General features: G+C 30.6%; 1 protein-coding gene across 1 annotated transcript in view; it reads right to left on the bottom strand.

Annotated features, from left to right (window-relative positions):
• The window catches only part of LOC132936884 (homeobox protein SIX6-like), a 40,763-nt gene extending 32,328 nt beyond the window's left edge, over positions 1-8,435 (bottom strand). The window contains exon 1 of the mRNA XM_061003668.1: positions 7,731-8,435. Within this exon, the coding sequence (XP_060859651.1) occupies positions 7,731-8,059 (329 nt within the window). The 5' untranslated portion in view covers positions 8,060-8,435. The remainder of the gene's footprint in view (positions 1-7,730) is intronic.
• Positions 8,436-27,779: the final 19,344 nt, after the last annotated feature.

Below are 27,779 nucleotides of genomic sequence, written 5' to 3'. Positions count from 1 at the left end.
CATTTAAATTTTAAGCTAAGTGTCACTAATGGGTGGCATCTTATTCAAGAAATCCATGTTTTTTTTAACCCTTATCCTATATGCTTATTGTACAAAATTGTATAGATTGTGTATGTGCGTTTGTGAAATAAAAAAAAAAGATAAATTTACAGTAAAAAAAATATAGGTATGAAATTATTAAAAAAAAAATTAAAAATTAAAATATAAAAAAATGTCAGTTTCATTGTTTGTCTTTGTTTTCATGTCCGTGTGAATGGAAATCTGTATCTGTACATACATTTAGTTACAACAAAAACCCACCAATAATAATCAAAACATTTTCTCCAAAATCTAAAATTCGATAAAAATGTCCCACAATGTATAAAAACTACAAAAAATGACCTAAAAGTATAAAAAAAGGACTTTAAAAACAAAAAATGCATTTATAGTAAAAATTTAAAAAAAAATACAAAATAAAATTAGTATATTCTGAATCAGAGATCATGAAACGAATTTTTAGCCAAAATAGCATTTTATAGGATCAAAGGAAAAAAAATGCAAGTCATCAACACCCTATCTCTACTTAATACTTATAATTTTATGAGTAAACTATAAGTATACATAATATTCGTATTTGCATTGCCGTCGTCCGATGTATAATATAATATTATTTTAACTGAACTATTTTATTTCGCCATATTTTATCGTGATTGTGATGACATCATTTTCACTCGATCCGTATATTATACATAATATATGTTTATCAGTCGTGCAGACATGCATGTAATTTTTAAACAGACTATTACTGGTGTAGGTACCTATAACTGAGTATTATAACTGGTAACCTATTGGTGACCAAAAATGTTTGTATTACCAAATACATTAAAAAAAGTATTGTTTCAGAAATTTTTGACTGTTAATTGTTATTATAATTATAATTCAGTATAGCGTTTATAACAATAACGTTATTGTGATACATCGCATTGAATATAATATGCTCCATGTTTATATCCGCTTTATCCGTAAAATATTATGTACATTTTGCAGACTAGCTCGTTTTTATAATGTCTTTAATTACAATATTACGTGTTTTTATTTTTTCATTTATATTTATTATAAGAATTAATATGAGATTTTTTTCAACAATTGCAACATGGGTTTTTATTAGATTTTTTTTTGTAAAATCCGTGTAATTTTTTGTTTACACAATTAATTCGGGTACTTAGGTCACGTACAACGTTATTGTTATAGGATTTGTTTAAAGATCACTGTGTATCTACGAGGTCTACTATATAAATCATAAGCGAGTCAAATTTCACTCATTTGTTTAGGTTTTTACTTTTGCACCTCATTGTGCGCCACTTTGAGTTGATCATATATTATCTACTTACTGCGAAACAAATTACTGGATATAGACTCCCCAGTCTGAATAAGTGTATTTAACGTTCTACACACAACTACACAAGCCTAAAAAACTGTTCAATATTACCAATTATGGTTGTTATTAATAAATCGCATAAACTAATGTATGCCTAAATGATATAAATGCATATATACCTAAAATATGTAAAGTAAATGCTCGTTGGGGAGGGTCCAAGGGAGGGATGCTATGGTGTTTGGATGCTTTTTCAAAAATTCTTTCTTGTTCATATTAATTAATTTACAAAAATTTGTAATTTCTACTTTCGTCTCTATAACAGAAAGCTAGAATATATCTAAAAGTTTGTGATCAATCATTTATTAAAACCACTAATTTAGTACAGACTAAAAATCTAAGAATTTCCGTGAAAAACCAAGTATACGATGTTATATTCATATAAATGTACAAAAGGTAATTATGTAGGTCTTATGTATTTTACAAGGGGGGGGGGGTTGAGAGTAGGATGTAACGTGGTTACTGTAAGAACAACTGACCACACTCGAACGACAACTCGTTTAATGCCAAATTATGTCACACAGGATTTGAAAAAAACCTGTATTTTTTATCTTTACAATTTATTTTCCTACTACATACAATGCATTCCATTCTAACTGGAACTGTACATAGGACCGCGGGTAAGGGTGATGGAGGGTTACCCTGAACCGTATACACATCGTGTCGTTATCTCGTTTCAGGTTCTCTATTATAATACTTAAAAATATGAGGTGTACCTATATCAAAATCACTCCCTCTTCTCGCTGTTCTCTCCCTTCCGATCTCGCCCGCGGATCTTTTATTATGATGGTTGTCTCGATATTTATACATAATCTGCACCTTTATCATCACTTTATCCGGTATTTTGTTCGTTCAACGCGTTATTAAAGTATTTACATATAAAATCGTTGCATAATTGAAGCGTAGTTATTATAACATTGGTGCATTTCCGGTTGATATTGTTTTTTTTTTTTTTAAGCATCCAAATTGTTAGACGAACATATTTTTTTTTTTGCGAAATTTCACGTATAACGCTTAATATAGTAGTATATTTACATTTTGTTTTTTATTGTTATTTTATTACATTCATGCACATAAGGTGGTGGCCTAATACCGCTTATCGACAAAAACATTTACTTCAGCAAAAACTTAAAAACGGCGTGAGAATTAGAAATAAAGAAATAAAAATATATGCTACGTCTGTCAGGAAATATATTGGCGTTTAGATGTCTGTGAATGTGATTACGCTTTCGTCGTTTCCGTTGTTAAAAAAAAAAAAAAAAAACGATCGCACGTAAAATATTATAATATTTATACATTGAGTGAAAAAAATTAATAATTAATATAACCTTATACGCGTTCTAATGAATTGCGAAAATAAAAAAAACATCATACTAATAGCAGTGCTTAAAACGTGTATCATTCTATTCAAACATATTATAATATGTTTATAATAGGTACATGCATATTTTGTCAGAGAATATTTTAAGGAATTTTTTATAGGCGACGTTGCGGAATAAAATTGAGTGTCTTATCGGCAGGTTCCAAATAATACTTTAATTCATCAAATATTTTGTTGTAATGTATACATTTTGTTACCATTAATAACATTCATCCGATCCTTTTAGATTATAGTATTATTAATTTTCAAACACATGTGCACATCCATGAAAAATATTAGATACCGAGCACGCAATATTTATAGACATGTGTTCATGTGCGTATTGTGTTCTTTTTGTAGATAAGTAATAATGGGTGAAAATGTTTGTAATTATTTTTATTTTTTTCCTCTTATGCCTAATAATATCAATGCCTTATTTCCCCAATTATTTTAGCTGAAGATTTTGGTAATTTTAATCGCTTATTATGAATATTTTAAATGTAATGAGTCTTTATTTATATAATATATTATTTTACCCTATATTCACTCTTCCATTTCGTATTCGCATGAGTAGATATCTACACAAATTATCGTTTAAATTTTCTGTACATGATATTATTATGATGATGGTATTGAATAACAGCAGGTCCCCAAAAATCTCTATCAGTACTGCAGTATGGTTCTAATATTCAGTACCTATATAGTTTCTTCATATGGTAAAACAACATTTTGATTTCGATTTCCGGAAATTGCAGTCTTATATTTTACGAATACGTACAAATTAACCATATATCATAACGATCGGTAAATATAGTGCGAACATATTTTACCAACGTTTAATATTCAACAACACCTGTCATTTGTTTACAATTTTTACGGCAAATGGATAAGTCACTCCAACAATAATTTTAGAAGATATGGTCATATTATGCCATTGTTTATTTTATGTATTCCAATAAACCATCGAGTGAGAGTGTATATACACAGTGACAGCTGAACGTTTTACAAACACCGTATTAGATTCTGAGCAGAAGCGAGGAATCTATAATATTTGTTTTAAAATAATATGTTTTTTCTTTCGTTTCAAAAAAAAACTTACTCATATATAGGTACGTTATGGCGCGTTATACCCACAGCACATACTATATAAGTGCTTAATACGTAATCTATATACGTTTCACGCATTTGTCGATTCGAATTTAGATGCGATACACGGTCAAATTGATTTAAGAATTTTCAAAATACTTGAAAAACTTTAAATATCAAAAATTGCATGTATGTTAATAAAAACATTTTTCATAGGAGAAAAAGTGCATCAAAACGTAGGAAGCGTGTACTGGTACACACATATGATGAATCCAGGTTTTGAATTACCTAAAACCTGGATAAACATCCGTCCGCAGTTTATACAATATTGTTGTTTCAGGAAATTACGAAAAATAATCAAATTTTATGAGTAAAACGATCAGGAATTCGAATTCTATTTTCCGTATAATTTTCGGAGTAGGTATATAATTATTATAATTTTTAACTAAAATTATATAGATAGGTATATATTATAGTGACATTTTCATTATTTGTATAAACGAACAGTTTTTATACAATTCATGGAATTTTTTTATTCAAATTAAAGGAATTCCTCTTCAATATATTATAATATCGCCGTCATATTATAATGATATTTATGTTTTTTTTCGTACCAACCATCATAATTCATTAGCGTGTCCTATTAATAATATTATAATATGAAAAATGCAGCGCTGTTAGACTTTAGCGCCAGTTAGTACCTTCATGTTAAAAGTAATATATAATAATTTATAAATTTAAACAATTTTACTTACGTGCAGCGTGCGCATATTATTATTGAAAAAAACATTGCATAGGTATTGTTATATTATATATAAAACAATTTCATAAGCCACACACTCGCACATATATTCAATAATAATTTTAACGATTACTAGGTAAATTATAACAGTTTGTAGTATTTTGTATATTTATGTCTATATGTAGCCTGTAAGTAAGTAAATATTATCGTATTAATTGAAATCTTTGGTCCATTTTAAAGAGGTTGTACATCGTATAAACTAAAATTTAAATCTACTCAACACACATTTTTATGCAAATTCATTAATAAAAGTCTACTTAACTTGTAATTAGGTAAACGTTGGTTTTATAGAACCCATAGATCCATGGAGCTATTGAGCCATGGTTAAAAGGTCAACATTTCTATATATAATTCTATATAGGTATATCAAAATCTGTTACCATTACAAAAATATTTGTGTTGAGCAGATTTTGTACAAAAAATGTGTATTTCAATATTCAGTATTCCTTAGCGCGTCTCGAAAACTCCAGTTTAATCCTATAGGACACTGGACAGAGATATTTTGTGTTACTTTTAAAAGGAAATATACTGTATAACTGTATAAAGTTATGTGTAACTTAAATAATTATTCGCGAACAAAATGTTATTATTAAATTAAGATTGAATGTTGCTATATTATGCTAATCTTTGAAAACTGCGGGGAGCATTGCTGCAGTGTCGTACTCGAATCACGTGAATTCAGAAATAATAGTCGATATTAATAATTCCATGTTCACATTTATCATACATCTTTAGTACACTATGTGTAAAGTAGTTTTTTTATTTTTACTATTGGAAACGTTTATAATTATTGTGTGTTCTACTTATCCGTAATAAACAGATTTAAAAAACCTTGTTTTCTCATAGAGGGTCGCGTTTGGAAGAAAAACGAACTAGACTTAATGTTATATTGAGCAAGCAAAAAAGTAACAAAAAAAAAAAATCAAGGAATATTGTTTTATGGCCAGCAATAAGTTTAAGAGTGTATATTATTAAGTATCGTGTTTATACTTTATACGAAACAAAAATTTAAAAAAAACAACTCGTTTGAACAGTGCCGGAGATTTCTGAAAGGGTTACAACGAAAACAATAAAACATATTATTATAGGTACATTTATATATATGTATAATATTATATTTTAATAAACGAAAACTCGTACAACTATATATATGCGTATATTGTAATGTCGATGTGCAAAACGTGTACAACAATCGATTCCGGTCGGTGGTATTACATAAATATACATAATATATAAAGTTAATACTAATTTACATTATTTTTATTAATCATTTTTTAAGGCATCAATAGGTATAACCACTATTATAACATTACACATTATAGTATAAAATAATATTATACTATAAGTCACAAATATAAAATTATTGCGGAACATCGAGCGAAGTCTTGTTGTATTTAGAACATAATACACTGGCATATAATATTAGGATTTTGTAATTATATATAGGTAAGTACATTAATATATAAGTATATATATTAATATATAAGCTCCCATAAAGACGATGTTTAAAAAGATTTTTTAAAATTATGTTTATACAATTTTAATCATTAACTATTTTAAACTTTAGTCTGGCTTATTATTGATAAACTATCTATAAATACATGATTATTGTTGCTGTAGAAACGGGTTGAAATTTACTTGGCGAAAATTATGCGTATAGAGCCATAACCGTAGAGAGGATCTAACCTATTCAAATGTACCTATAATCGATACGACGTTATAGGTACTTGAATGAATTCATTTTTCCTAGGCAGTATTGTGTTTATTTTTATCCTCAAAACTTATAAACATTTTAACATTGATAAATTAATTAGGTAGATACGTAAAAAAATACATTAATGTGTTTCTTTGAAAGTAATTTTATATAAGATTTTTTTATTGATTGGAAAACTTACTAAAATAATGTTCGTCTGTTACACATTATTGTCATAATAACTCGCATATGAATAAACGATCCCAAGCTTGATCCATAGTACTGAGGTGTGATATTCTAGTGTGGACATGAGGAATAAGAGGTTAGGTGGTAAAAATACGATATTAAAGTATATCAATAGATGGTTTGAAGGACATACTATATTTATATGTTATCTGCAACGTAAATACTCTTTTTTCCGCAGTTACTATAATAATATTCTAATTCCTATTCCTATTGCTTTAAGAGGACGATGTTCCTCGTCCTAAAAACGTAATAAATATTATCAAACCAATTGGGTATAGTTAGCTTAAATATTACAGTGAATTACAGGAGAGAAAGGTAAAACCATTATTTGTGTTTTGTCACTATAGTTTTTGCTTACTATATTTTAATTTTTAAGCGAGTTCTAAGCATTATTAAATATTAATAACTGAAAAAGTTACAAATCTATATATGTTATGTATTATATAAAATAACTTGTCCTGGCTGACTGATTAATTCATCCTCGCCTAGCCGGAACCGCCAAAGCTATGAGTATGTAATTTGGTCAGTAGTTTCATTTTATAATGTAGAGACCCACTAAGATTTTCCAAAATTTTCCAAAATTCAGAGGTTCTAAAACAAGGATTTTGAGGATTCATGATGGAAATTGAAACTTTTTTTGTTTATAAATGGTTGCAATTGGTTACTCGAGCAGCAAGTATACATCAAATGAGCATGCAGCAAGCATATCTTGTAACCAAATGTATGTTTGTACCTAGTTTATAGGTACATTTAAAAACTACTTAAATGATTTTGACAAAAATTTCAAAGATTGTTTTTAGAGAAATCAGAAAAATGTAGGGATTAAGAGTTTTTACCACGTTAAAAAATATACTAAGTGCTACATTCAATCCGTGACTTGCGGATACCCATCTAGGTCAAATTATTTCTCAATGCTATAGGTACACTGACGCCGATTTGTCTGTGAATTGAGGTATTTTAGTGTATCTTCACTAAAACTGAGATAGGTACGCTCAAGGCGAGATACACCTACCTATATAAAGCTATAGCGTACCTAAGTAATCGATGATGAACATGAAACTATGTAATAATATACTACCAACTACCAAGTACCTACAATACTTGCCTACAATAAATACATATTAAGTACCTGTGAAACGCCACTAGGGCCCTGGCCCGGAGGACGGTCTCTTGGCCACGGAGCAGTTCACTCGGTGGCAGGTACCACAGGAACCTGGCTAGCCTGTCCACGTCACCGGACTGCTGGAGGGCTTCACACATGCACGACACCTGTTCGGACGAGAACGACAGGCTGCGCTTGGTCTGCAGGAAGTCGGACACGGTGACGGATCCGCCCGCCGCGGCCGCCGCACTCGACGCCGAACTCTCGCTGAGAGCTTCCATACAACTGCCGGGCGACAGGCTGATGCTGCCGGCGGCACGGACGCCGACGACGTCCCTCGGCGACATGTACGACATGCGATGGCCGGCGCGCGTCGTCGTCGTTGGCGCGCTGCACCTGACAACCGTTTAGTGAAACGCGCGCGTCATCGTCTACCGCGATTAAACTGTTAATATTACAATTATTTTTTATAATAACACCGCAGCTGCAGATGCACCAGCAGCGTCGCATCCGGGCGCGAGACCCTTTCGAGTTCGATCTGAGCTGCAGTGCGGCGAAATCGCACCCATACAGCCAGCCAACCGATTATAGTTCGTCTTATCGCGTTCTGTGTGGATGTAACTATTAAACGCGCGCTAGTCGATCGAGATCCTTACGTGGTGGATACAGTTGCAATGCGTTTTCGTGTCTGCGACAGACACGCGTCACGATCGTCTCGTCGTTGTCTCGTCGTCGTCGTCACCGTGCGAATACTGACGAAGACGGCTGTGGCGGTGGCGGGCGCGTCTGGTCGGTAGGAGGGCCCCTGGATAAGGTTGGTCTCGCCCCGGACGTGCTCATTGGTTGCGCGGTTGCGCGCGCGTCCCGTCACCGCGGCGGCCGACGTAGAGTCTTTGTCGCCGACGACTCTGCACTCTGCAGCCGCGACCGTCGAGCCCGAAAACGACTGCAATATGGTAATAGTGGTTTAGATATTATTATTATTAATTATTATACTATCTGCCCACCGAACATTTTTGAAATGGACCGAAAATCATTTTTGTTTTGGTAAGATAGCCGATAGGTACAATAATAATTAATAATTAGTACGCATATATTTATAAATAACATATTACAGATAAAAATGTAATCGTTGCCTATATAATCGGCGGGACCTTACCACGAAACCATCACGCTAAAATGTCAGCTGTACCCTGCAGTCACCCTACGTTATATTATAGGTATATTTAATATTATACTGTATGTCTAAATAGGCAAAGGCGTTTGGTACGCCTCAATAATCCATTATCATGTGGAAATCTATTTGAGCGCACATATTATATTATAATGTTGACATAGTGTCGTGTTGTAGGTACATATATGTATATATAGAAGTATTAGTCTCTAACCGTTAAGGGCAACATCTTAAATTGACGATAACCTTTTAAAGTTGTGTTTTTTTAGTACGCATAGTACGTATAGTAGGTATATATAATAAATAGTAGTTGATTCCATAGATAATATATAAGAATGGATAGGACATACGATAATGTTATATGGGGCAAATATTGATATGATAATTGATAAATGATAATAAATAACATTAATGATTAATTAGTAATGATTAACGATCTATATTATTCTATATTCTAATTACAATCAATTATGTAAGTATTTAAGTTTAGAGTAATTTGAGTATTCCAATTTCCATTTTCAAGCACAACAATCAAAATACAAATTTGAAATTGACAAATATTGTAAACAGTTTTTGGACATAACCTTAAAAAAAGCCCCATATCCCCATATCTCTTTTTACTTTATCTCTTACCCAAAAAAGCTCACGGCCCCATATTAAACTGGTATAGGCATGTTCTTTATCCATTCTTATATTATCTATGGTCGATTCCTGAAAAACAAGATTCCTAAAAAAGTTTTAATGAATAAATACATTAATAGCAGTTGACCTATATGTGTAGATTATAATATATTATATGTGTAGTTGGGGATAAGCTAACTTTATATGTAAAAAAATGGCACCCGAACTATTATTTTAAAAACTTTTTTTTGGTATAGGTAACCATAAATTAACTTTATTAAAGTTTATTTTGTTTGACTCATAAAAGTGTAATAGGTACCACTCGTATGAGTGTTAATATTACAAACTTAGTTTAAAACAGTTCATTTATAAATATTATTTAAAAAAGGCTATTAAATTCTTAAATTTTCTCACGAATTCGTACTATTTTCGGAAAAAAATACTTTTTTTGACGAATGTAAACGAGTGACTGATATCAATAATCGTTATCCCAGAATTGACGAGTCATATTAATACCAACTTATATGTTCATTGTTCAATAATATTTAATCGTCAATATTCAAAAATGTATTAACATTATTCACTTTGCCTTGCAGTTATCTGCTTTACCCGGCTGGTATATTCCCTATATATAGGTACACATATTAATATATTGTTGATAGGTATAATATTATTGTATTATTTATTATAAAGTTGCAATATTTATCTTGACTCGGCGTTGCAGTTAAATTGGATCAACTATTCAAATAAGTATATAGGTACCTAACCTAACCTACAATCTACATGATGGCTTGTGGAAAATTTATAAATTTTCCTGTCAGGCTTTGCATTGCAATATTAGGTATAGGTACCTACACATGTTTCGCGGGTGGCTTAAAATATTTTATTTTATCCTATAGATACAGTATGCAGCCATTAGCTTTACAAAACAATATTAGATAGATACAACAAAATATTAGATGGCTGGTCTCTGATGGTTGTACCTATAAGCTATACAGTATACTGTATAGGATTTCATTAGAATTTCGCTTTTCTAGAATTTATTTTTTCAGGGGACCGAACCGGAACCGGAACCGTAAAAATCATCAAGTCCCTGTCTTAAGTATACTTAAATACCGACTCTAAAAATCAGAATTTCAATAAATTAATTATTAGATATAGGTGAAATACAGAATAAAAAGATGTTAGGGGGGGAGGGGGTGACTTGTGAGAGCATGCTTGGTACACTCGGTACGTACAATACTGTAGATTTGAAAAATTAAACGTTATTTGATTAATCATATGCTAAGAATTCGCTAAAATAATCATTATCATATAGACTGTTTGAAAATATTCATTCCATTAACGCATCCTTATACCTACCTACTATTATACGTCTAATAATACGTATCTATTAGATATAATTTATTTTTCAAATCATTATACAGTTAATTATAATTGTATACAACGAATCGTACACAGGTGCAGTCTTCTTTTCGAATTTCTCTACTTGCTAAATTTGTCTATGTCTTGTTGTATATACAACACTGTTTATTTATTATAATTGTATTTTGAGCTTAGTTTAGCTGTCAAGCGTATAATATACCTATAAATTAAAATACTTTTACAATATGCGTTTATACTTTATATTATATTACTCTCTGTAGGAATGGAGTCGATTCGTAAAAATAATACCAGTATATTCAGTGGTGCATGTAAAAATATTGCCACCCCAAGGCTATATACGGCCTACGCCCCTATACCTGTTGCCAACCCCCCTCTTGAAATATAGCAATTTGGGGGAACGCCGGAATCACGAATAATGTGACGTGTGGGTGTCCTCATACAAAAAAATGAATATATTTTCGGGGCCGACCCCATTATTTTATCCGGGCAAAAAACTCGCATCATATTAAATATTAATGACATCCGCTATTCGCTAAAGTAGCAAAACCTGTGACCGTCTTACAACCTTAGTCCTGAGAAATTTTAATCTAAAAATAATAAATATATATAATAATTTATAACCAGATATTTCCGTTTACTCTTATTTATGGTATTATCTCATAAGTCATAATTTAACTAAATTAATAGTATTGCACATTTGTACATTTGTACCTATTTTACAATTTAACATGGGTAAACACATAATCTGAAATCTGAACAAAAGATGGAACACATATATTACAAAACAAAGTAATTGCACTATTACACTAACAACCTATATTATATTTAATCCATAATTTTTCTGATCTGCATTATGCTCGGGACTTCATAATATTTTTTTGTGTAATGGATAATATTGCTATCTATATGCATATATAATATTATGTATAGGCATGCTTAACCTAACTCGTGCAGTAGGTAGGTAGATGTGTAGATGAAATAACGTTGTGTGCAAAAAAATTAATGTTATTGATTGTTTATTATACTGACTATATAAGATTAGTTCAGTCTAGAAGGTAATTAATAATTATAGTGTTAAACTGATGATCAGGGTTAGAATTTCGAATTATGTATATATAAAACCGTACCTATAGATAGTAGATACATTTTAGTATCTACTATCTAAGAAGGTACCTTTGAACTGTAATAATTTCGTGTTTATATAGACATATGGTAACAACTGTAGAGCTATTCATAGTTTTAAACTGAAAAAAAAAATAATAATAATAAATAAGCGGTAACCACTTGTGGGTTGGATGTACATTAGGTGTCTAGGGAGTCATGGATGGTGTTAAATTTTAATTCAATGATATAAAATCATTGTATACAAAAAACAATTCTGAGCGACGACCGTCTGTCAGCCTATAATATTAAACTACTTAAGTAAATTTGATGATATTATTGGGATTAAAGTCATTTATTTTACTTTAGTACAACAGTAGGTTAAATTCTTAGGACTTATAATAGGATTATTCGTAATAATTTACGTATATTTATGTTTATTTTTTTTGTTTATGTGGATATTTATCAAAAAACTGAAAAACACATTACTATAATTATTATGTTGCAATTATTGTTATTATTTATAATTATTATGATTTATGACTATTGATATATTATACAGGGTGATTCACCATGCTCACCTCCTTTTTTTTTCAAGAATGCAGTTATTCAACATTTGATTTATAGAATTTTTAAATATACTTTAAGACCATATTTTCAAACTCTTGAGATTTTTTTGTAATAGGTAAAGAGTGTCCTGTGGAGATACAATTTTCTGTTTTTTAAATGAGAACATCCCTTTTCAACTGTAAATTACAGTGGATAATTTTTCTGAAATTTTTGACGCATCAGAATCAAAATTCGAATGCGTAGTTTTTGAGTTATTCAACTTTGTGTTCTAGGGATAATAGATCCATGGTAATGGATATATAAGATATGGGGGCTATGGTTATTTGAAAATTTTAGTAATTAATATTAATTTACAATATTATTATAATCAATATTTATAATAATTTGTAAAAATGACCCAAGCTTATTTAAGTGTAATAAATACTAGATCCAGTTATACATCCATTTTATATTTATGTAAAATCATTTTTAAGGACTATTATCCTTAATACAACAATTTTAATAACTAACAAGCTGGATTATTTACATCAACATTTTCAAAAAAATTATCCACAAAATAATTTACTGTAAAAAAGGGGGTTGTCATTTGAAAATCAGAAGTTTGTATCGCAACAGGACATTCCTTAAGTAGTACAAAAAATTCAAACATTTGAAAATCACGCCTATGAGTACATTTAAAAATTCCAACTCAGAATATGAATAAATTCATTATTAAAGGAAAAAAGGGGGTGAGCATGCTCGGTGAATTAAATAGTATACCAAATATTTGTTTCATTTATTTTTTCATGGAATTGTTATATTTTAGTATTTTACCGTGTTAAACTATGTTAGTATAGTACATATCGGTTCATAACGCATATTATATATTATTCATATGAGATTTTATGGTCTAAAAAGTAAATCAATAATTGTTACTATATTATAGCGTACATTTAAAAAACTTGTAAATTACCCATATTATAGTACTATACAAAACCCGAGCTGTGTTAGTAGGTAACTTATTTAAACAAAAAAAATGACAATACACATTTTAATTTATTAATGTTTTAAAATAATAAAATGATACTCGAGTACTTACAGAAGAGAAGCTAAAACAAATTTTCTCATTTTAGTGACTATTCGTTACAAAAATATAAGCATCCCAGCCCAGGTCACATTTAGTGCCATCTGCAACAGTTCACAGCAGCACCTGCCACTAGTAACTATATTATAGCCTAGTGGCTACAAATAAGCAGCAAGCTCGTATTTATTAAGAAGTGAATTTTTATATTTGTAATTTTATTTTAAGTACACAGAAAAAAATGCAGTACATTTAACAACATCAACTACTCTACGTCTCTATAAAACCTTCTGCGCAATAATGTATACATAATAGGATTATTGGCGCCAATAGTGATTTATATTTTTATGAACATTTTCAAAAAGCTGAAAATTATGAAAATGTTATGATTTCTTATCAAATTTTATGATAAAGTGTATTATATTATTTTAACCCACATAATTATATTTAAAACAATAACATTGTGTAGGTACTCGTATTATTGTTTACCCATTTTAATATTATTTTAGTATTATTCTATTGAACATATTACATAGGAAATATAAAACCCAAAAATTTATCTCAGTTATGTATGTGCATTTTTATATATTATTAACAATTTTCCAAACAACAAGTACTAACTAAAATTGAAATAAAATGCCATCTCCCACGAATATACCTATATTATATAATATAATATATACGACCATGTATACGGTATGTATATACGCGAGTATTGCTTACGATATCAGTAGGTATATAGTATTATAGGTACCTATACAATAAACACATAATATTATAAATCGGACGAGTCATTAACGCGTTATCTATAGGTATACGTGTGTATGATATTATATTATAATAATGCTATGCATAAGTACCTATATAGAATTATAATATTATTTATTATATTCTTAATTATTATGTAACAACGTATCGCACGCGAAGAAATATCCTACACAACTCGTCACCGCATATATTATTATTGGGACCCGCGACAATGCGAGGTAAGCGTTTCTATCACGCTGCACGTGCATAATTTATTACATAATTGTATACCTATGTTTGTGTGTGTGTGTGTGTGTGTGTGTGTGTAAATTATATGTATAAAGTGTTAACAGTATATTGATCAACGGACTGCATTGCACATTCGACCAAAAATGATGGGAACTGAATTACATACATGTCGTATTGTCGAGCCGGGCGCGTCATTACAGCTTACTCGCAATTATTACTTTTTTTTTTAAATCGTCTAAATACGCGTTTGTAGTTTTTTTTTTTTATCGCAAAAAGTTAAATGAACATGCAGACGTTGACCCGAGAAAACGACCGTCTATATTATATAATTATATGTACCTACTGCAGTGCATATTATATAAAACTTTCGTGGAAATACCGATATTTAAACGAATTATATAATAAACATATAGGTATACATAGGTATATAGGTATTAGATAAATTCATAAGATTTCGATAAAAATGTAGGAACCTTCCTTTTTTATTTTAAGCAATACCCAATACGAATTTTTTTTATGGCGTAAATGGTTAATTTTTGTAGATAGGCACTACTGCATTAGTAGAAGTTTTTGAACATAAAAATTATAACACCTACTGTCTGCAGTATAGTATCTATTGCTAAGTATTGCCTTTATATAGATAGGTTGACCTAATGTCAATAACCACAACTATTCAGTGGCGTGGCGAACTTCATTAACTTATGAGGCACAATAATTTATATTAGTAATTATAAGTACTTATTATAAATAATTACGTATTTACGTAATGGTAACTGAAAATGATTGGCTTAGTCTTAGTGTGTACTTAATAAAATATTATTTACTATACCTATGTGAAATTCCCCTAGTCTCCAGGACACCCACCACCCTTATAGCTGAGGCACGTGCCTTAAATAAAGTCCTTGGCCACGCCACTGCAACTACTCCTCAATACTCAAGGCTTCCTTTGAGGTATTATTTATTGAATATTATTATGATCAAAGTATGAAATGTATTATACACATATACCTAGGTATTTATTTTGATGGACGATTTAATAGTAACTACAACAATACATAACAATAGTGTAGAGCGAAAACCGAATCCCGATCCTCAAGATTTTTTTGTCGATTATGTTACCAAATATAATACTATTTACTGCGAGGCGCCGCCGCGAGTCGGTGTGCGTAGATAGTACAGATTATATATATACAATATTATATACATAAATGTATATGAATTCGGTTGAAACGGCCGTGGGTAAGGAATACTAAGGAATGATGTGATTATTGCGATCGAAAGCTTTGTCAGCATAATACGATTAAATATATTATAGCAACAATGGGTTAATACTGCAACTCGTTCTAGCACATTTGTCTTTTTTAGTTTTTTACAACTCGTTACGCTAAGAAAACACTATACTCGATAACGCGCAAACGTTAAGTACTATTTACTTACTTCACACTACTTATTGGCTTACGGCTAACGATTCTACAAATACCGACGTGTTGCACAGAACTGTAATTGTTTACTGTGAAACTGTACCTACTAAAATATTACGTAAAATTCAAAATGATATAATCTAAATACAATAATAATTTATTTTAATATTAAGATATAGGTATTTCTATCAAATATTCGATCATTAATTTTACTGCTATCTGTGACCGATAATTAATTTAACTTATATAGTTAAAAACTAAAAAAAAAAAATATAGAATGGATGCAATGGAGTTTCACTCTCGTAGTATGAATACGCAATATTTGTATAATCTATATAATAAAAATGAAAGTCTGTCCGTTGCAGGTAACCGCATTAATTGAAAACGGCTGGACTAATTTGGCTATTTTTTTTTTAAATTTACTTAATATTCCGAATGAGGTTTTTACGGAAAGAAAAATTGGAAAATTCGGGAAAAACTGAAAAGCTTTTTTTAAATGGGATTTTTGTTTAGGTGTAAATATAAGCATAAATTAGAATTAATTTTTCTATATAAATTGTTGCCACAGGTTACATAATAATATAATATAATTAATTGGGTATAGATAATAATTAAAATGTATAATTTTGATATTCATCACTTTATTTTTAACCCAAATTGACTTTATTAAAGTCATTTTATCTAAAGTTAATAGACTTGAACCGATTTGAATAAAATGTTATACCAACAGATTCCTTGAGACTTGGCGGATGTTTAATGTTATAAGTTATTTTATTAACCCCTAAAAGTAGCTCTCACACATGCATTTTTTTTCAGCTCATTAAAAAGTCTTCTTTGTTTTTAATTTATGTCTTATGTGGTTACCATTGGTTACATTATTATTGTGCATAGTAGATATAATGTATAATATACATTTTTTTTACAAATATCATACCTATAAAATAAACCGATATCTTTAGTACGGGCAACGCCGAGTGGGACGGCTATATATAATAAAAAACAATAAACACTAAACATTACCTAGCTATTGAAGTATTTGACGGATTTAAAAGTATACAATATCGCAAACGGAGGTAGGTAAATACGCCGCCTGCAGTGTATATGCTGGGCAGAGCATAATGTAGATACATATTTTGTATATTACTATCGCAGTGAATCAAAATATCCGGTTTCGTCTGTGCCATATACACATAGGTTTTATTTTTTGAGATTTGAAAATCGCTGCAGACACGTATACAACATATTATATGATATGCAAAGCACCGAATTTCAAAGCACCCTTACCCCTGTTATATTAAAACGATAAATGGAATTTCAACAGTTTAGTATTTCACTGCTTAGTATTTACAATAATATAATATAACATGATGCGAAAATCTATGTATTATGATAATAACATCGAACACGCACATATTATCCGAGCTGTATGGTATATATAATATTATGGTTTGCGAGCGCCAATAAAATATTTTATAAATTCATATTATAATTTATAATAAATACCCAAGACTGACCTTAAGGTTTGTGAGGCCCAGTGCGAAAATAATTGCGAAGCCAATCATCAAAATGTATGTTTTTCGTGTGTCTTTAAAATACCTAAATCTCCTTTTTTATCTGTTCATATTAATTGATTCAACATAAAAGAAATTTTAGAAAAGCTGTTCATCTTTCGACAGATGAAGGCAAAGTAGTACAGACTTTGCATTACATAAAAAAAATACATGGCAGCTGGGACATGGATATGTATACATTTCCTGGAAGAATTGAATTAAAGCTATATGTGCAGAACACGGAACAATAAAGCTCTAGGGCTTTAAACTACACTAGGTCTGTTTTTTGCAGTCTTACCGTATTTGTACATATTTTAACATAATAATCTATCATTATTTTTAACCAAAACAGATGTTTACTTATATTATATAATATTAAGAAAATCGGTAGGTACTATGTTAATATTTCTAAGAAAATCTTATTCTTTATTTCTGTATAAGAAACATTACATTTTGAATACTATATGAAATAATATCATTTTTAAAACCAATTATACTTTTTTGAACACGAGGCTCCAACTGTAAGTGATAATCTCTAAAGACGGTTATGAATAAATACCTAGGATATACCTAGGATACGATATGGATGCCAGTACGCCACAGTCCTCACGCACGTTGTTAACATTATATGATGTACTTAAATATTATAATATCATTGTAGACATTAAATAACGAATTTATGACAAGTTGGCGGTCGACGTATCTATAGTCGTATAATATTATTATATGTATTGATAGTGCGGGCGTCGCCGCTCGCTGCTGCATCGGTGGCAGACTCTCGGGACGGCGATACGCGAGCGGGTCTTACAATAGCCGAGGAAAGCGACGGATAAACACACACATATTATATACACAGGAGGGGAGGGCGTGTTATACGATGGCCCACGCGCAGTATATACCACGGCGAAACGGGCGCGCCTGCACCTCCCCACTCGCGCCGCCTCGGGGGTCATACCACCCGCTCGCGCTGCAACACCTCATCCGAGCCGCCGACCACCCTCCGTATAGCTGCTGTATCGCTGCAGCTCTCGCTCCCTTATTCGCAACCACCGCCCCTATATCGCTGTATTACCCCACTCACCCCCCCCCCCCCCTCCCCCCACGACGACCGAGCGCGAATATTACGCACGTCGACACGGCATTCTTTACCGCCGCCGTCGTGTATATAATATATATATATACACCGTCATCATCATTCGTCCCGCGCGCGCGTAATCCGACCCGCCCAAGGGTGTCATTCTACCTGTTCGTCTTTATTGTCTAACGAGCTCCCTTATATATATATAAGTTGCCGTGCTTTCCAATGTCTCCCAACGCCCCCCCCCCCCTTCCCACCACCACCGCGTACCGCCACCTACCTTTGCGTTCGCAGTTCCTACCTACCATATACCACTATCCGACTATACTATATATATGTACAGAACAACCGTCGTTCAGTTCCACCCCGTCACCACATGCAAAGCCTTTCCCTCTCTGTCACACGTCTCTGTCTCTGTCCAACTATATCATTCTTCGTGTACACGCACCCCATTATCGGATCAACGCCACCGCCACCGTCGCCGTCACGTCTCCCCGCGCGTACGTGGCAGCAACTCCACAGCTACCTTCCAATTATTATTCGTGTTTCGTTTTTATGACGACGTTCTCTTTTATTTTCCTCCTCGTTCGTTGCTATCCTCCTCTCCGTCGTCGCCGTCCACGTTTTTTTCCGTCGTCCGTCTCATCCCTCCCGCGAGGATTACGCGTAGGTATATATTGTTATAAAACGACAATGTACCATACGTCCTCCTATAACATTTTATTCCTCCTCAGAAGAGGTTCGAGAAAGTAAAGAGAAAAAAAAATTGAAAAAATAAAAAAATTGGTACCGTGCCAATCGAAAACAAGCGTTTCCACGAATCCCAACGGCGCGGCGACGGCTTTCTTCGACTGCCCCGACACGTCATGTATTGTTATAGGTACCTTTATAACAATATATTTATATATACTTAATACTATATACTGATGTAGTGATGTATATGTTTAGATTCAGAACATAATATAATATACTATTATATATATAATTATATAGATAGTAGACACATAATATTATTCGTTTGACGCGTTTTATTTTCGACTGCCGTTCTCCGTTCGAGATAAATTGGTACTACGGCTATACAATATTATTATGTTCAAAAACACATTTACACCTGTATGCTATATAGGTACCAATATTATCGATTATAACGTCCATAATTCACACTTCACACGCGTACGCATATTATCTAAACATTACATTCGAGAGAAGTATTTCGATAATGCGTATTGTAAAAGTATATTAATAGGTTGAAAAATCCCGACAAAATAACCCAAAACTAAAATATTCCATGACAACATATCTTGCGTAAATATTAATTCAAAATTTTAACCTCTAAAAACGTTTTATCAATATAAACGAGAACCCAGGTCTGTACTCTGTATAGGAGGCCAAAATTGAACGACAAACAGGTAGAGTATCTCAACAAAAAAAAGACGATAATATAAACATTTGGAAAAGCGATTAAATGCTGTTGTAAAAGATTACGATGAAACTAATCAAAATAAATGTTTAAAACCAATAGCACATAACTTGGTTTTATAATAATGTATTGATTTTTTTTCCAATTTTTTACGAAAAATATTTTGAAACATTTTTTATATTCTATTTAAGTTTTTTTTTTATTCAATACGTTTAAATGAGTCAACATAATATCTCATGCTATTACAGGTGTAAAAAATTATGCGTCTATACATGTTAATAATAATTGTATTGTATTAATATTTATGCCGGATATTTTATTATGTCATGGAATATTTTCGGGGGAATATTTTGGTTTTGGGTTATTTTGTCGGAGATATTTTGACGTGTCACCTATTAATATACCTTATACAATGCATTAATGAAATACTTCTCTCAAATGTAATACCTAGGTATACGCGTGTGAAGTGTGAACAGTGGACGGTATAGGCGTAAAATGTGTTTTTGAACATAATGTATAAGTACACAATACATATATATATATAATAGGTATACTATATATAGGTGCACAATATAATATGCTGAATTTGGTATTATATATCAGTTATTTTTTTGCTTACATTTAATCTCATTTTTTTTATTAGAAAGGCAGTGTAGTACTATATACTATACATTGATGATGTTATTTTTCAATTTTCCTTGAGCGTACGGGAAAACTTTATCACTTATCAAGCTCGGCGGACAGTGAAAAACCGCGCTCACAACAGTTTTTGGAATGCGATCATTGAATCTATTTATTTTTTATTTGTATATTTAGAAAACGACCTGATATTATTTTCATATTATCATATTTCAATATTTTTATATAATAATACACTTGAGAAAATTCAAGTACCCACGAATAATATTTTTAAAATACAACGAATTTGAATACAAATTTAAATTACAACAAAATAACTAAAATCGTTGTTCTTGCAGGTTATTTAATATATAATTTTGTCGAAATTTGAACATAAAATAATTATAAAAAAATTCTAAGTTTTATATTTTTTGTTTACAAAATAACTTACATACGTGGAACCTTGTTTGCTAACTTATTAACTTAACTGATTTTCGTGATTTTAAACAATCATTGAAAATGTCAAGTATTTACGGTAATTTTTTAGAGTTACACTAAAACCAAAATCGATATTTTTCCTTAATTTTTTTGTGTTTTTCCCTGCGCTTTTGAAAACTAGTTTTAAACTTCGAGTCTTCGACCTTCTGAATGAACCAACTAGATTCACTTTACCATCGAACAAGATACTAAAGTTAAAAATTGAAGCATTATTTCGACTACTTATCGTGTATACTGACACAAAAAAAACTCCCAACATTGTTAGCTGTTGGAATCATTAATATTGATAAATTAATAACCAAGGAAAAAATACAACAGAATAATACTACCTTAGAAAATAAAAAACATATTTGTAAACATTTAGATAAAAGTATAGAAATATGCAAAATTATTTAATTTACTGTTTGTGAATTGTGGTTATATAGGTTTTTTGGTTTGTTTATTTTTCCTTATTTTTCTTTCAGGGATTCCACGCATACCCATCAACGCACATGTACAAACAGATACGGAAATATTAGGTTGACACGTTAAACACAGCAATATGTCCAATAAAAAAGTGAACAACAATAATTAATATTGGCAATATTGCTTCATATAACCTGTTGACTATTATTATTTGAAGAATTCTATAGATAGAGGTACCTACTGTTATTTTATTTTAATTTATTAAACTAATGGTTAAGCGATTGTTTTTTAATGTTTCAACTTCTAAATACTACGTTAACTTCTTTGATCAATGACCATCAGTTTTTACATTTTTTTTTTGAGCTTAAATATTATTATTCATTACAATTATTTTTAATTTCATTAAACAGATTTGTAGTTTTATAAGTTTATTGTTTAATCATATTTAAGTTTTGTGTCTCACACATTATACATTATTATACATAATATACAATATACATATACATGGATTCGAGCATAAATTAAATAACTTTCGACTGAATAAATGTGGCATTTTATAATAAATACACCATTGTGGCCAATGCTAATTTAGTAATATCTTACTATTGAACTAGAGACAAAAAGTATAGTGTCAATATATAGAAAGTAGAGACATAATAATGAATTCACGAATTACAGTTAGTTTGATGTTACTAATCTGTGAACATATTATGTTTTTGGTAGATAATTTAAACGTTTTATTTGAAAAATAATTTGTGGGATATGCATTTTAATAGTCACCGTTTATTTTTGGAAGCCAGTTTGACGTCAATATATTAATAATAACCTACATATTCAAGGAAAAATAATTATTTATAAAAAAACAGCTGCTGCGGCGCTCCTTATCATCGTGGGATTTGCAATATATCAACTCATCAGGTCACTGGCCATTTTAAAAGTTTAATGCACGAGAACAAAATTAATAATAGTATTAAAAAAAATAAAGAAGAGATAAATTTCGCTTGTTTGAATTTTTTTGTCGTCATTTGCTCATCATAATAGCATTCTTGTAAAAATGTCATATGCGTTTTGCCACGCTATGGTTTTTATAGATCAGCCTAATTTTTGTTCATGGGGTTTCGTAGTATTTTGTTTCTATGGTTTGTTTTACTGTAGACAAAGTGGCGAACGGATGATATTTAAACTCATCATAATCGTTTATGAAAAAAAAGCGATACTTAACATTTTTCGACTTATATTATATGCTTATATATATTATATATATTTTTACTAGACCTATTCAAAATAATTTTTTTTTTGTTTACCTCTCACCTATTGTAGGTAATTGTTATTCTTGATAAAATTAAGTATTTCTCTAAATGAATTTTTTTCGATTTTATTTTAAGTGTATCGTCGATAATTTCGATTTTCCATTTGATGTTACGTGATCGTTGCTCTTTTTTTATTGAAATCATTATCACTTTTTAATTTCTAGATAAACAGATTTCAATTGGGACTCATTTAAAATCTTATTAAAAGTAATTTAATTGTGTATGACAATTTTTTTATCACGTGATTATTTTGTTTTTTATACAGACAAGTATGCTCAATAAAAAATACCAATATAGCAAAAATAAAATAAAAACATAATATTATGAGTTATGACTGTATATAATTATTTAAAACTATTTTTATAAACTTTAAAATGAGCCTCAATTGAAGTCTCTATCTTAAAAATTATAAAAAAGTTATGACGGTTTTAATAAACAATGAGCTACAATGTAAGCTGCTTACGTAATATCAAATGGAAAATCGAAATTATGGACGGTACACTTAAAATAAAATCGAAAAAAATCATTCAAGGAAACACTTCATTTTATCAAGAACAACAATTACAGTGGATGTCAAAAAAAATGTATTTATATTATAATATATACCTACTCTAATCTAATATGGATCCATGGAGGTATGGGATGAGCAGTGAGCTTGATGCATTTGCACGTTTTTTCTGCTATAATTTGTAGAAGTTCGATAAAAATGTATTTATTAGTGTAAATACTATATTACATTTTTCATATTTGAGGGATTATGACTTCATTTAGGCACTTAGGTACTTTAAAAATATTTTTAATATTTCTGATATCAAAAGTTTGTCACGGCAAGTTTACCAAACATTGTCTTATATAGTTATATGTTGCTAATAAAAGTTGTAGGTAGTTCTTATTATACATGTAGAAACAGATATTTCATTAAAGAATTATTTAAAATTAATTAGTTTTGGCTATTACTTATGTTTTTGGATTTTTAGATCATATTTTTCCAATTTGTGTTATACAAGTCACAAGTAAAATGTGCATGCTTATTCAACAGTCTTTTAGTGCAATAAATTGTCAGCTCAGCAATCATATTTGCATACATTATTCGTGACGAACGCGCTGAAATGTACTGCAAAAAATATATTATAATAGTCTATTGTTGATCGTCGCACAAGAACAACTGTGCATTACAAATAATATAATACTCAATATATAGTTATAGTATATTTACATAATTTGAGGTCTATTTCAAGCGCACGAAAACGAACAATTATTATTTGCTCGACCGGCGTAGTCTTGCGAAAAATCGATACGAATAATGTATGTGTGGTGTATTTGTGTGCTGTATCATATTATACATGTATTAAAAAATGTATATTCGGTTTTTTTGTCATCGCAGGGTTAAAATGTTTAACCGTCATCACGATATTTCATTTTTATTCGCGCGCGGCAGTAATTGGCAAGTTTGTGAATAATAATAAAAAAAAAGAAACCATCCCTTCAATGCGGTATGTAATATATAGACATAATAATAATACGGTGAAATGTGATTGATGACTGTACATTATTGTATCTGTTGGGAGCCAATTAGGTGCCCGTTCGGTTCATATCACACTGCGCGCAGTGCAATCAGCTAATTAAACTCGACAACAGTGTACAACAATAATTTTGGTCCATTACTACTATCATCATATTATATATTGCCACCACCGTATAATAACAATATGTTTTGCCCGCCACCGGTGCAGTGCGCGGTGTATGTGTATAATACACGAATTAACGAATTTCCTAGTGGGGTTCTACTGCAACTCATATATGTATACACTATACGTCATAAACTCATAAAGTTCAGAGAGGGATCCCTTTAATTTTTAATAGGGAAAACACATACATTTTTATTATTTTTTTGCGTAAAATGACGACAGTAAAAATATAGTATCCGCAATTGAACTGTTAAAACAAATGATTCAAAATAAGTGAAATAATATATATTTTAATATTTATTTATTAAAAACTAGAAAATTAAAATAGAACTAATCTTGGACAGTTTGGTGGGTTCTATATTTTGGACGAGTAAATCTCCTTTAAAATATAAGGTAGATATATAGTCTGGTAGACATAAAATGTATGATCATTTAGTATGAGGAGCGATGGAAGTGTGTAAAATACTTACACTAAACTATTTTCTTATGTATGTATGTATGTATGTATGTATGTATGTATGTATATGTACTATGTATGTATAATATACACATATACGATAAACGAGCGTTGGAAGCGCGGTGGCCGCAATAATGTCTATTTAATTATTGTTACCTATACATAACCACGGTATTTACAGTAAACGTATACATGAATATTATATAATATTATTATGATAAAACAGCAAATATTTTTTAACAGAATACAACGTCACTGATCGCCTCTTTTTCAGAGTGGGACATTTTTCAGTACACGCAGCTATAGTATAAACCCATAATATACACTGAAGCACGGCCCGGCCACGGCGGGAGTTGACGAAAACGCACAACGACCACTTCCATTTTATAAGCACGCCGGCTGTGTAAAGCACCGACTGCACGTCATATTATAATATTATAATATCGACCCTTTTATTCGGTTCGATTGCGCGACGATGACGACGACGACGCGCGGGGGCCTCAATCGAAACGCGGCGGAATCTCGGTAATCCGACGCTCAAAGGACATAATATGTACCTACCTCTATAATATACGAAAAACAATTCGCGAAATTTAAATCACCGTCGTTTTTGCTTTTGTAGGAACCTCTATATATACATATATTGTACTTTATACGCGTTATATTATGTATACACCGTTTCGAATTAATGCTCCACGTCGTCGTTTATATAGGTACCTATATAATATATATATATGATAATATAATATGTTAAGTACATACACAATATATGCTATACATGGCGTGGTAGGGTAACTCGAATCACAAATTATATATATATAATAATACTCGCACTTGACTATATTGAATGCGTTTTATTCGCATTATATAATTTTAAACGTTACACGCTGCAGCTCGTCCGATTCGATGTGCCTATAGATATAAATTATTTATTTATTTATTTTTATTAGTTAACCCGCGGCAACTTAGGCTATTGGGTGGTTTTTAAACTGTTGGGGAGGTAACTGTAGGTGTAAACACGTGTGTGTAGTTTTGACAAATTTTTTAGTGGGCACTTGTGGGTATCTTCCATGCCCGATTGGGGGATGGCGGCACTTCTTATAAATTATTTTATATTTGTTTAAAAACAGATTCCCACAATAGATATTCCTATAAATTATGTAGGTATATTTATAATATTATTAATATTATATAGTAAGTCTATATCAGAACGAAACATTTTTATCAAACAATATTATAATATTGACAAACACAGTTTGTACATTTATCGAGAATTTTGTTAGTTCTATTAAAAATATATTCACGGTTTCAAATATCAACCCGACTTTATTGCATTATTTTATCACATAGTTCTTTTACTGTTAATCAAAATTGCTTATAATTTATATTATTCTGACAAAGTACCTAAGTGGCTAAGTACTAACTTAGTTACATATATTTTGAGTTCATAGAGATGTAGAGTTTGTAGAATTAACAATATTACGTGAATAAAATCAACAAAATTTCATTAGATACATAGTAAAATCATAAAACTGTTTATTGTCACATTTATTTATTGCCAATAAAAAATAATTGAATCTACCTTGGGTACCCTTGAGACCTTGAATATACTAAGGGTTTCGTTCTGTTAGTTTCGTTCTGTTCAAGGACACAATAGGTGATTGACCAATGACCAAGCAATAATTTGCTCCTTTAGTAATTATACAAAATAATGAATTTATTCGTATTCTGACTTATCTGAATTCTTATTTTTTTAATAAACCTAACCCTTTAAATTTTTTTAATCATCATCTGGTGATACAAACTTTTTTTTACAAATGAGAATCAACTTATTTTCCTGTAAATTGTTATTTGTTAAGCAGTTGACTTTTTTGAAAATATTAATTTATCTAAATAAAAATTTGAACGAGTAGATTCTGAATAAGTTATTAAAATGTATATAAGTACTAAACACAATAGCCCTTAAATAAACAAAAATATAAAATAGTTTTGATATTGAATCTAGTATTTATTTGTTTATTTATTTATGCTCAGACAATGTTTATAAATTATAAAATATTGATGGATTAAATATTATAAATTAGTATAATATTCAAACCTTCGTATATTCCAAAATTTTTACCTTAAACCTATTCCCAACTTTTAGACTTAAGTAAACAATGAAAAATAACTCAAAAATTACTCGTTCAAATTTCGCATTCTTAAAAATTTTCAAAAAAGTAATCGGCTCAACAATTTACAGAAAAAATAACAGTTTTCATTCTAAAAAAATGAGTTGATTTCGCTTTACAGGACAATCCTTAAAATGGTATAAATAAAATCTAAGCAATTGAATATATCGTTCCTATGTATATAAATATTCCAAAAATGGTGGTGAACATGCATGGTGAATCACCCTGTATGATTATAGCGAGAGGAGTATTTACTACCAGGCGGTGTAAGTGCCCCACAGACTTTTAATTGAGTGGATGAGGGTGGGTGTCCCTTGTTTATGTCATTGCAGTGATTAAGGGTTTGATTTCTCTAAACAATTACATTAATTTCATTCATAAATAAAAATGTTCAAGTGTAATAAGTATATTTTACAATAAGCATGGTAACAATATGTTTGGATGGCTCAGACCTATAATGCTTGCTACTCCAGTAAACACATATTGGCACAACTTCTGCAAATGTATTATTCTATTACTTTCATCTAGTGTTGAATTTCACGAATCTGCACT

The sequence above is a fragment of the Metopolophium dirhodum genome, chromosome 1 (assembly GCF_019925205.1).
Source record: "Metopolophium dirhodum isolate CAU chromosome 1, ASM1992520v1, whole genome shotgun sequence".
Classification (NCBI taxonomy): domain Eukaryota; kingdom Metazoa; phylum Arthropoda; class Insecta; order Hemiptera; family Aphididae; genus Metopolophium; species Metopolophium dirhodum.
This window is presented reverse-complemented; position numbering and strand designations above follow the sequence as displayed.